Below are 13,619 nucleotides of genomic sequence, written 5' to 3' on the forward strand. Positions count from 1 at the left end.
ATGGGATTGGAACATAATCTTCTGACTTGGATCAGGAGATGGTTGACAGATAGATATCAAAAAGTGGTATACAGTGGGTGTGAATCTGCCAGATTTAAGGTAACCAGTGGTGTACCTCAGGGTTCAGTCCTTGGGCCATTATTGTTCAATCTATACATTAATGACATCAAACAGGGCCTATCATCAGATTTGCAATTGTTTGCTGATGATGCGAAGATCGGCAGAGCAACCAGGAATACTACTGATATTCAGCAATTACAAAATGATTTGAATAGACTGAAAATCTGGGCAAATGAAAATGGCTGTCAGTTTGATGTTAGTAAGTGTAAAGTTATGCACTTTGGCGTGATTAGAGTTTCAGTGGCATATTATATTAGCGGAGTTAATCGCTTGGTTAAAAAGTAAATTATAACCAGCAAAAAAATTATCTTGTTTAATTCTTTACTCAAATGCATACAAGTCTGGTGTATTGGTGTATTGGTGGATAAGAATTTAAAGTTCAAAGGTCACATAGCAAAAGTTGCAAATACAACTCAGAGTATAATTGCTATGTTGAAGCGAACCTTGACATATAAGAATAAGGAAGTAATTTTGCCTCTTTATAAGACATTGATAAGATCACACTTGGATTAGTGTGTGCAGATTTGGTCTCCCAGGTTCCAAGGGATAAAGAAGCTGTGGAAAGGGTGCAAAGAAGAGTTACAAAGATTATATCCAGATTATGGGATTTAGATTATGAGGACAGATTGCGAGTATGTGGATTACAGACTCTGGTTAACAGGAGAAAGAGGTCTATAAACTTTTGAATGGGTGTTATAGCATTTCAAATAATGAAATTTTTCGTTATATGAAAGGCAGGGAGAGAACACGGGGGCATTCATGGAAGTTAAGGTTGTTTTCAGTCAAGAAAGGGTTAAGAGCTAGGTTTTTCTCCCAGAGAGCAGTGAGTGAGTGGAATAATTTGCCCTTGCAGGTAGTAAGTGCATCTAGTGAAAATGAATTTAAGGAAAGGTATGATAACTGGGTTGGGTAATTTACAGCCTCCCTCGATGAGTACTTGACTCCATGGAGGTCTCCGATAATAATAATAATAATAATAATGAATTTGGTGGGTTTTATAATGAATGAATTAACTATAACAGTAAGTACAAATCACCACAAATAAGCTATATTTCTCTTCATCGATATACAGTATATAATTATCCATTTAGTATTTAAAACATATATGAGATATACTTACGTTAACATCTTCTTTGAAGATATTATCACTTAAATTTAAGTATGTTAAGGTTGATGGCATGGCCCGGTTCAGAGATAGGGCATGTGCAAGTGTATTCACTCCTTTTGCAGACAATCCTGCTCTTGCTAGATTCAAGTGAATTAATCCCTTCTGCAGTCTTCCAACAGGACCACTAAACTGCCCAGCACCTTAAAACATTTTTAAACAAAGATTTACAATATGAATATCCATCATTCAAATAAATAAAATAAACAAACCTAATATGTTCACATATGGAAAATGTTCTTCCATATTTGGAAGAACATTTTCAAGCCACTTCAGGACTCCAAATAAGAACAATGTTGGTGATGATATCACAAACATAGTGGGATTTGAAGTTGCTGGTTAGAAAACAGACATGCTATGCCATCAACATTGTCAACCAAGTTGGCAAAATCACACCTTCAGAGCTTGTTATGCATATCAGGGTGGTCTCTAATGAGTTTGTCTGTTTTGTGGGACAAAATTCCTCAGGATATCCAGGAACTAAAAAACTTCTCATCTTCATATGAGACTTGCTAACTTAGCCTTAACATGGAAAAATCCTAATAAATCGCTTGGTTAAAAAGTAAATTATAACCAGCAAAAAAATTATCTTGTTTAATTCTTTACTCAAATGCATACAAGTTTGCACATGAAGTATCTTCAGGACTAGAATACATGTATATAACATGCTGCTGACCTCAAGTCTGTGCTATGCATTACGGGATACTAAGGCAACTGACCTGAAGTCAACAGCCTCTATATACAAGCATGTCAGGGAGATACTTTGCATGAACTTTGCACTTGGGTAAAAGATTAAACAAGAATATAATTTCTGGTCAAATGTAATCTATAATGTGAAAAACTCTTTAGCAGAATCTTGATGACTCCAAAATATGGGAACAATGATGTAGCAGACTGAGAACATAGGTTTACAATAATGATGCAGATAGAAAACCATTTGATTCACAATGGAAACAGATAGAAAGAAAGAATAATGCTCCTTATGATTCTTTTTAAAATAGCACAAAAGTAAACTTAATTCTGGTGTGAATATGATTGTTTTTATGAGAAAGACAGTGTAATCTTGATCAGTGTTTGATAAGGACAAAAGCATGATCAACAACTGTCTAAAGAAAAGGTCAAGGACTAGGAGAAAGAAGTTAGCTGGACCTTCTTCAGCTAACCTAAATATTCCACATAATCCATGGAAAAAAAAAAAAAAAAAAAGGTGAGAACAGACAGTCTGTGGTATTCAACATTCATTCAACTTTACAGAGGTTATTCCGAATTAACAACAAACAAAAATGTTCATCAAATTTCTGTGAGAAATATTTCTTTTGTGGATCAGTCAAAGAGATGTCATAAAAGATAGATGCCAGGTCAAACTCACCAAAAAGAGAAGGGTGCTGTCCAAAGAGTCCATATACACCTTTTATTAGTCCATTTGGCCAAATAATAAAGGCTTCACTGGCCTGACAGCTGTTTCAAATTGTTGGTTCTCTTCAGAGACCACTATATAAGTAAAGAATCTGCTCTAAAAACTAGGCGATCCTCATTCTAAACTCAATAAGTGACCTGAAGGATCATTTAACCCAGAAGTAGGTTCTACTCAGTGACTGGCTCACTCTAGCACAGAGCAGAACCACTCATATTCCAGGGAAAAGCATTCACTGACAAGGCCCGATAGAAGCCACCTCAGAAAACACCAATCCCTGGATGCTCAAGAGCTCTGTGGCAGAAACTTTAAGAGAGCAAAAACTTTGTTCAGTACTAAAGAAACTGAAATGTCAGAGAAATGTATTTTTTCATAAGTGAACTCTTGTTTGGTGCATAAAAATAATTACTAAAGAAAGAGCCAAAAGGCTTAATTTTGGTGATGTAAAATTACATAGAGTAGATATTAAAACTAACATTATTTCAAAGAGCTGAATGTTTGTAGAAACTATGAAAGTTTCATAAATCAATCTGAGAGCCTGGTCTCTGAAGAGAATCGACCAGTTCGATTGGTCACAAATTCTGACACCTTTGAGCCCTTTGAACAGATGGCACATCAGGTCAAATTCTTAGCATTCCAGTGGTTTTTAACCACTCAGAAGGTGAGGTAAGGTGTGTGTCGAGAGTCTGTATGCTTTATTATTATTATTACATGACACCTCCAGGGAGTTCAAGGACTCACCTTGGGAGGGCACTCTACTATACTTTGCTAAATACATCTCACCTTCTCCTATTACTATGACACTACTACCATCAACACCATCTATCATCCATCATCACCAACAACAGTATTATAGGCTTGTAAGTGAACTAAATGGTGTCACTCACAAATTTCCCATCTTTGGCAGGTCATCATCATACATATCAAGGATTTAGGCCTAGTATGGCCTGTTCCGGCCTTAGAAGTCATCGTTGAATCGTTTAAGAGGACGTCCTGGTTTTCTTTTTCCTAATGGCTTGTACTTTAAGGCTTGTTCTGGTAATCTTTCTGTTTTCATTCTTTGAACGTGTTCCATCCATTTATGTTTATATTTTTTAATTTTTTCAATTACTGGTTCTTGGTTTAATTCTTTCATAATATCTTCGTTTCTTTTGTGATCAAATAGGGTATACTTTGCAGTTTTTCTCATAAACTTCATTTCTGCTGTTGTTAATCTTTGTTTGTATTTTTGTTTTATTGTCCAGATTTCGCTTCCATACATTAAGACCGGTAGGGCTAATGTATTGTATACTTTTAGCCTGGTTTGTTTTTGAACTAGGTTTAGTTTAAATATAGAGTTAATTACTCCTGTTATTTTTAAATATTTTGCAATTTTTATGTTTATATCTTTTTCATTTTCATAAGTGATCATACATCCTAGGTAGTTAAATGAATTCACCTGTTCTAAGATCTTGTTATCTAATACTATTTTAGTTCTTGCTGGATCTTGTCCTTTAAAGGCCATAGTTTTTGATTTTTCTGTTGATATTATCATACCATAATCTTTGGATATCTCATTTAGATTTAAAATAGCTTTCTGTAAGTTATCTTCAGAATTTGTAATTATTATTTGGTCGTCTGCAAAGAGGAGAGTGTTTAAGTTAACTGTAGGTGAAAGTTTAATTCCTTGATGTAAATTTTTACTCCATTTTATTATTATTTCATTTAAGTAGATATTAAAAAGAGTTGCTGAGAGGGGACATCCCTGTCGGACCCCTTGGTTTATCTCTCTTGTATATGATAGCTCGTGATTTAATCTTATTTGTATTTGATTATTTTCATATATACTTGTGATAGCTTTTAGGATATTATTTGGTATTTGTCTTTCTTTTAATATGTTAAATAATATGTTTCTTTTAACTTTGTCAAATGCTTTTTCAAAGTCAATAAATGCAATATGTGTTTCTAAATTATATTCTCTTCTTTTCTCTATTATTAATTTTAGGCAGAAGGCTGGGTCTATACATGATCGTCCTTTTCTAAATCCATTTTGTACCTCTAGAATAAAGTTTTCGGAATATTTCATTAGTTTGTTATTTAAGATTCTGCTGTATATTTTGTAACATGAATTTAATATACTGATACCTCTATAGTTTTTAGGGTCATCTCTATTACCTTTCTTAAAGATAGGAATCACAATTGCTTTTTTCCATTCTATTGGGGGGATACCAGTTGAGTAAATTTTATTTAAAAATAAAATTTGGCAGGTAACAAATAAAACCATTTGTAATGAACATTTACATCTAGAAAGAAATCCGTGTATATGTGTGTGTGCCTCTGTAGCTCAGTCAGTATAGATGAAGCCCTTTGGTCAGAAAAACCTGGGTTCGATTCCTGTCAGTGACGTGAGGAACCTTTATTTGATCTCTTTTGACTAAAGGTGAGTTAGCCAGTCTTGTATGGAGGTAGGGGGATTTTTCACCCAGAAAGTCAGGTTTTTTGTTCTCCAGAACAGGCAAACCAGCCCCTTGAACACACATGCAGATTATAGTCCAGAATACTTAAGACCCAGCCACAGGCCTGATTCGTCAGCTATGCCAGTCCCAAGCCTGGATAAAATTAAGAGGATAAAAAGGGCCTAGCAGCCATTGTATCATCATATGCTAAATAAATAAATGTTGTGTGCATGCATGCATACATTTTTTTTTTTTAATTTTAAATACTCTTTTTTTTTTGTAGTTTAAAAAGAATCTAAATGCAAATATACAGAGAAAACAAAAATAAATTTCTTCCATATTTAATAATTAACCAACCTTGGGTAATTTTGGCAATGATTCCGCATAAGCTGTTAATACCTAAAGAAAGAACATAATTAATGGAAGAATAATACTAGTATTAATAATAATATTAATTAATAAATTTAGCATTAATAAATTAGTATAAACATAAGATATACTTAAAATTAACACACAAAATAACACTGAATGATGAGACTAATACATATTCTTCAGCATAGTAATAAAACAACTGGAGGGCAGTGAAGACAATATTTTATATTTTAATTTTATAAGAATATTTTATGTGGTTAGTGTCTAGGTCTCCAACCAACAGACTGCAGATGCATGTGATTGTCTTTGGTAGAGGTGAGAAACCACCACCCTGCTTATTGGAGGCCTGCAGCTTGAAAAAGTTCAAAATTTGGTCTCTAGCACAGGGTTTCTAGACCATGTCAAAAATGGATAAGAAGTACAAAAAAAATGTAAATATTAATTTAAAAAAATGGAAAAATAACACAGTCCAACACAATTTTTGCTGACTTTTATATGAGACTTGTTTTTTTATTAATTTGGGTGCGCTGATTTCAAATATCAAACCCATTTTTCTCTATCACGTCAGGTTTTTCCTCTATGGCATTTTCTTTTTGCTAATTTGTAAGTTTTTGATAGTTTTAAGGAGGCACTACTATTTAGAGGATCAAAAAAATCGATTTTTTAATATTATTTTCTGAAAGTATGTACTTTTAAAAATCTGTTCCTAACTTTTTATCAAGAAATTCGAAAAATTCCCGAAGATATAGCCTATTATTCAAAGCGGTGCGCAGATCAGAATCAGAGCGCTTACCGCTCTCGCTTGTTAGTAAACGAATAAATGTGTAAGAACCTGCAACGGCACGTACTGGCGCTTTGAATGCGAGACCAATAATTAGATACATAACTACTTAACAATATTCTTTAAAAATTACAAGAATATTTATAAAAAAATAACAATTTTACTTACACATGAGTTTCAGGGAATAAATTTTTGTTTTAGCAATTTCTGCTGTGTGTTCTGTTTTGGCAATCCCTTTGAATACTCCAACAGTAGTCGGCCATCATGTGAGAATCCCATCTTCCTTGGTACCGATCTTCCATAGTTTTTAAATGGATGAAATCTTTCGCCTTGTTCATCGCTTACAGCACCTAAATTCTCGGGAAATCTATCAAGATGACTATATAGGAAATGAAGCTTTATGCTCATGTTGCAACCTAGGCACTGGAAATTTTCAAGCATTGTTTCCACTAGATCTTTGTAATTGCACACTTTTTTTTGTTTCCAAGAAAATTATTCGCAACTATCGTAAATGAAGTCTAGGCCTCTTTCTCAATTTCGTTCATAGAGTTGATGAAATTTGGGTCTCTCATTAAAGTTCTAATTTGTGGTCCATCAAATACACCGGCTTTAATTTTTTCATAACTAAGTCGTGGAAATTTTTCATATATGTATTGGAAACAGTCACCTTGTAAATCTAAAGCTTTAACATACTGCTTCATAAGACCTAGTTTGATGTGTAGAGGTGGAAAAATGATTTTTTCTCTGTCGATTAAAGGTTGATTTATAACATTCTGTTCTCCAACATTTAAGGATATTCTAAGAGGCCAATGTTTCTGACTCCAGTGTTGGTTTCTAGCTCGACTATCCCAGAAGCATAGAAAACACGGAAACTTTGTATATCCTCTTTGAAAGCCAAGTAAAAAGTTCACCTTTTTAAGATCCACACAGATGATCCAGTTATGGTCTGTATATTTTAATAACTTCAAAACTTTTTTAATGTCCTCATATGTTTCCTTTAAGTAGACTGAATAGTCAATAGGAATTGAGCCATATACATTCGCATTGTGTAGTAAGACACACTTGAGACTTCTGCTTGAACTATTGATAAATAAACATCACTCATTTGGATGATATTGTACAACACTCATTTCAGTTAGTAAACCTGACACATTGTTACAGTAAACAAACCCACACTCGTGTTTAAAATATTATACAAGATTACTTTCCCTGCTACGATAAAAAGTTATCTTCGTATCTTGCTCCAGTAAGTTTTTTCATTTAATCATGAAGCTAACAATTCTGATGATTCCTTTGATAGGCCCAAATCTCTTACTAAGTCATTCAATTCCGCTTGAATAAAACGTTGTGGTCCAGAACTAGAAATTAAATTTTCATTGTCTAAATCAACATCCGGGTCTTGCTTCTCAAGAACATCTGGCATATCCTGATGATGCTCGTTCTCAAGTAAAGGAAGTCCTTTATAAATTGGCACGGCTATTTCATTGGAATGAGCAACTGGCCAAATTGCTGAGTCAAGATTTGGATACACAATTTTTTTTCTTATTCTTCTTCTTATTATAACCAGAAGTCTGAACTAAACAAAAATAGCAATCATCTACGTGATTTTTCGGTTCACGCCAAATCAATGGAATGCCAAAAGCTAATTTTTGGCGTTTTCCCTTTCTCCACCGTCATAAATTTTCTACACATGACTTACACACTTTATTTGGAGCCCATGACTTGTCCTGATCTGCAATTTTTACATCAAAGTATGCAAAGTACACTTTCTTAATGAAATCAGTGATATTTATCCTTTGACTGGGAACAGTAAAGCTGCCACAAATGTAGCAGAAGGAATCTACACTACTGACACAATTTCGAGTAGTAGACATGATGTATTTTCTTCACTGCCAACAAACATGTAATTAACAAGACAAAAAAAAACCAGAGACTTTATTGAAACGTTATAAGCGCTCATCATACTTTCACGATCGATTAACGATTGACTGATTTCGATTGTTCTTTGTCTGCTATGACGGATATAGCATTCATTTGTTTTAGGCAGTTGTCATTGCCTACTTTTCATCACTTAAATGTATTAGGTCGGTTATCGGCCTCTCTCGCATTCAAAGCGCCAGTACGTGCCGTTGCAGGTTCTTACATTTATTTGTTTACTAACAAGCGAGAGCGGTGAGCGTTTCGATTCTGATCTGTGCACTGCTTTGAATAATAGGCTATATCTTTGGGAATTTTTCAAATTTCTGGATAAAAAGTTAGGAACAGATTTTTAAGAGTACATACTTTCAGAAAATAATATTAAAAAATCGATTTTTTTGATCCTCTAAATAGTACTGCCTCCTTAAAACTATCAAAAACTTACAAATTAGCAAAAAGAAAATGCCACAGAGGAAAAACCTGGCGTGATAGAGAAAAATGGGTTTGATATTTGAAATCAGCGCACCCAAATTAGTAAAAAACAAGTGTCAGATCATAATCAGCAGAAAAAAAAAATTTTTTTTTGTTGGCCAGTGTAATCATTAGTCCACCCAGTACTAATGTATGGTATGGCACATACCATACATTAGTACTGGGTGGACTAATTTTTTTGTGCCATACCAGTACTAATGTATGGTATGGCACAAAAAAAAAAGTACTGAATAACTACAATGTTATGGGCTATAGAGTAAACTGGTTTATTAACAAAGAAATATATATTTACACATGATATGTACATCCACAACTATCAGTGGAATCTAGGTCAAATAAAGCATTGATGACAGTAGATTACATGCTTGAAATGGGCACCTTGTCTTTCATGACAGGTTTCTTAGCACGTGCGATGTTTCTCTGTCATCTTGGAGAACAAGAGTTGGGACATCTGTTGGACATATCACATAATTTTATCCCTTAGTTAATCGAGATTTTGAGGCAGGTCACGGTGGAATACCCATTCCTTCAACGTCTCCAAATGAAGGCATGAAGTGATGTGAGCTAAGAATGTAAAGAGTACAGGAATTCTGTGAACCTCAAAATGAGCACCTCCGGGGGATGTGTTCTAATAAAGAGGCTATAGAACCATGTAATGTCTGACAGATCACTCCATCCTGTTGAAATGCATGTGCACGAAATGCAATATTTTTTATACGACACCCTATGCAAATGCTGGGTGAATGGAACCGATGCATTTTCAATATAGCATTTGCTATTCGAGGTCACAATTGCATCACCCTCTTCAATGAAGTAGGGGTCAATTATGCCATAGCCAGAAACCGCACATAATGCAGTGACCTTCTTTAGGACAAATTCAGGTCTTGAGAAATCAAGAAACCTGTAAGTTCATCTGTTTACATGACTGTTTAGATGGAAATACACTTCATCTGAGAACCAGGCATTATGGAGGAAGGAAGGATCTTTGTGGACATTGGCCAGAATGTGTGCACAGTATTCCTGCCATGCAGTAATCCGTTGCTGTTAAACACTGACCAACCTGAATGACATATAAAAAGGCACTCAGTTCCTTAAGGATTTTCTGTAGTGACCACCTCGATCTCCCAAGTCTCACCACTGTTCGTAGTTGAACCTCAGAGACTGTAACACTTGCTCCAGCACACACCTATGATTCACATTTGTGTCAACCGGTACGTTGGAACCTCTCAATTAAGGCAATGATGACTCTATTGCTTGAGGCACACTTATGGAAACAACAAACTGTTCACAAACATGTCAGAGGCTTGGACCATTTGCTCTACCAACTCAGTATGAATGAAAATAATGCTCTATAATAAATGTATTTTCTTCCAATATCAACACCATTGCTACAGCTAAATGTAATGCTGCAGACTCTACACATACTCTTCTATAAATGTGCATATAGTTGAACCGCATATATCAATGCACATGCTACTGAAGGTGTTGAAGGTTTTTTTTTTTTTCTTTTCCACCATACCATACTATAGGTCTGGTGGAAGTCACATAAAATTTAAAAAAAATAAATTAATTAAATTAAATTAAATAATACATTACAAAGACTATGATCAGGCATGTTATTTTCAAACTGAAAGATAAGGGCCAGACTTCATATTAAGTATAAAGCAATCTAGTGTAAACACTAGATTGCTTATTTCTCATTTCCTAATAATTGTTGAAGGCTTTTGAGATTTTTACTTAAAAAACCAAGGTATCTCTTATGGGCTGTTTAAGTGAAAATCATTAAAGTTTCACTTAAACTGAGCAAATAATGACTGGAAATTTTCACTGAGAAAAATAATAATTGGAAATTGAGTCAGTGGACTTCATCTACTGACTCAATTTCCAACTATTATTTCGCTCAAATGATATGCCCTTCCCCAGTTCTGGTATTTCTCATTTCAAGAGACCATTCTGTTCTTTAATTGAGGAGTACATCATCTCTCATAAGGCAAACTGCTGATGTATTTTGTATTTTCTATGAATTAAACTTCTTTCTGAATCCTAAATGGTTTGGAATAAGACAAAAGTTCAAGTTACCAAAAGCTAAAAGTATTCACATGAGGGCAAGCTTAGCATTAATTCGATAACAAATCAGCAGCACTTGAGTCAACTAAAATCATGCGACCATTACCACATTACAGGAAGAGATTTTGAAAATCCTTAGCACAGAACTGTGGTCTATACTCTATGCATTCCTGAAAAGGTTCCTACTATAGCATTTTAAAAGGTTAAGAACTGCCATCTGAAAAACATTGCAGCTCTTCAACAATGAAGCAGTTCCTGACTACAGCTCTAAGATAATGCAAAGTGCTTAGTCAACGGCATAACTTCACTTTCAGTCCCAAAAGAGTATCACTTTTAGAAATAATGACTAGTGAGGAACATGGTATCAATGATCTTACATCCACAGTGGCTAGTAACATTCATTAGGATGTCACCAATATTGTCATAAAATCGAAAACTCCAAAAATAACATTCCATCTAAAAAATATCAGCACTTAAAGTAATATAGGAAAAAACTAATTATTGTAACAAAACAGACTAGGGAAATGCAACTGTTAACATGGACCAAATGGACTACAACAGAAAAGTGAGCTATCTTCTTGAAGACACCTCTACTTATCAGATTATAGATTGGGATTTACAATATCTTAAAAGGAAAGAAGTGTATGAATTATTAGAACGGGCTGGGATATATGGGATCCCCACAATTTACAAAACTAATACCCCCCCTTTCATCCAATAGTAGTTAGCATAGAGAGCCCCCATCTACAAAGTGGCTACACATTTATCCAGTAACTTTTTCCTCCTCTCATCTATTAAAAATCCTCCTTTATCTCTACACTTTAAACATTAATCAAAAATCTAACATTGACAGATTCAGACATTATGGTCATTTTTAATATTACTTCACTGTTCCTTAACCCCCTAACTGGCCATGACGTCTATAGACGTCCAGTTAAATCTGGATATGAAGCTCTAACACCCATTGAATAACATGGATAAGAAGTGCAATTTGGTGTCACTATTTCATCCATATCAGCCAGTACGGAGGTTAATGTACCTTTTACTTTGTACCTTTGACAAAGATTTTGACTTCATTAAGCCACATCCCTCCCCACAACATAATTTAGTACTTTTAGTACATATAGTAATTTTAGTACATCAAGTTCTCTGGCAACAAATGAAAATGTTACATATTGATAATAACTTTTTCACAGAAAATTTAAGGGAGCCTCACAAATGCTTAGGATTTCTACGCAATGAAATAAACATCAAGCCTTAATTTTACATCAAGTATGGTCTGCTTTCATCAAAAATGTAACTGCCACAGACCTAGGATGTAATCCAAACCCATATTCTCCAATTTATGCAACAGTGTTCCATGCTGTATTCTGTCAAAAACATTAATAAAATCCAAAAGTATCATGGTGTATCCATTCCCCTTGTATAGTTCAATGGTATAACATTATTATAGAATGTGAGCAAGTTGCTAAAACATGAACTTCCCGTAGTAAATCCATGTTGTTCACTGGAAGGTAGAGATTCACTGTCAACCCATTTCTGAATGTGAGCCCACCTAACCAATTTTTCCAAAATCTTCACCACTACTCCTGAGATACTGATTAGTCGATAGTTGGATACATTGGTCTTTGTACCACCCTTGTGAAATAGGATTACCATACATTCTTTCCATTCCTGCAGAATCTTCCTTATTCTGAGACTCAAATTATATAGCCTAGTTAAAGGAATAGCCAGTTCAGCTGAACTCTCTTTTAGCACCCTTGCTGATATCCCATTAGTCCCTATTGCTGAACTCTTCTTCAGTTTGTGCAACAGCTCTAATACCTCCTCTCCCTACACCTGAGTTTCTTCAGAAGAGGTAGCAGTGAACTCAATGTTGTATATACTGGGTTCATAGCTTTTAGCAAAATGAGCACTCATTATTAGTTGAATAACCTCTTCTGCATCTGTCACCCTCATATCATCTACATTCAGAAAAATTATTCTTTCATATTCATTTTTTCTTTTACTTGCAGCATATCGATAGAATTATTGGGATTGTCTTTAGCTTGCAGAGCCAGTTTCTTTTCATACTCAGACTTAGCATTCCACACAACAGCTCTGACTCTCCTGGCCTGTTGCTTATAATTTTCATAATGCACATCATCCTCATGCACACAGTATTCCTTCCACATCATCCTTTTCTTATGAATCTTTTGCTTAATAAGATTACACATCCATTTGACTCCTACCTTATTCTTTGAACTCTCAGGACACATTCTGATATATTGCATCATATAAGTATTTTTTAAATGCTTCCCATGCACTGTCAATCTTCCCATCCAGTAATCGATACCATTCCGCTGAACTCAGTACACTCCTCAGTTTGGTTATAGTTTCCTGCTTTTTTAGTAAGCAAGTAATCTTTTCTGAATAGAATATTCATAAACTTAGTCACTTCCAAAGTGAGTACTGCATGATCACAGTCATTAACAGGAGTCAGAATAGTTACACCTTTAACCAAAACGCCCTCTGACGTTATAATCAAATCTAACACTCTTTGACCTCGAATTCCTTTTGTCACATGCTGCTTGAGGAAGTTGTCTCGCAACAGCTCAATAAATTCAGTTTCATTCTTCTCATGAGATTTTACTGCTATTCAATTAATATTTGGATAATTAAAGTCTTCCATAATTAAAGCTTTTCCCCATTGTCTCTATTTGGTGATGCATTCTTCATCACTAACAACTGATCCACTAGGTCTGTGACACCATCCCACTATGTATTTGATCTTGTTAGATGCCACCTCACACCAGATGGCTTCAAACTCATTGGCACATGAAATACTGTTACTAATACTACCATCATAGGTCTCAA

The 13,619-nt window shown here is 34.7% G+C and overlaps 1 protein-coding gene across 2 annotated transcripts in view; it reads right to left on the reverse strand.

Annotated features, from left to right (window-relative positions):
• LRR (capping protein regulator and myosin 1 linker 1 leucine rich repeat protein) overlaps window positions 1–13,619 on the reverse strand; it is a 917,109-nt gene that overhangs the window by 638,529 nt on the left and 264,961 nt on the right. For both annotated transcript variants that reach the window (XM_090401192.1, XM_090401191.1), the window contains exons 11-12: window positions 5,492–5,533; window positions 1,241–1,428 (exon numbers count right to left, since the gene is read on the reverse strand). In XM_090401192.1, the coding sequence (XP_090257318.1) occupies window positions 1,241–1,428; window positions 5,492–5,533 (230 nt within the window). The remainder of the gene's footprint in view (window positions 1–1,240; window positions 1,429–5,491; window positions 5,534–13,619) is intronic.

This window comes from Typopeltis vanoorti, chromosome 12 (assembly GCF_054136105.1).
Source record: "Typopeltis vanoorti isolate ZY-2024b chromosome 12, IOZ_Tvanoo_1.0, whole genome shotgun sequence".
Taxonomy (NCBI): Eukaryota; Metazoa; Arthropoda; class Arachnida; order Uropygi; family Thelyphonidae; genus Typopeltis; species Typopeltis vanoorti.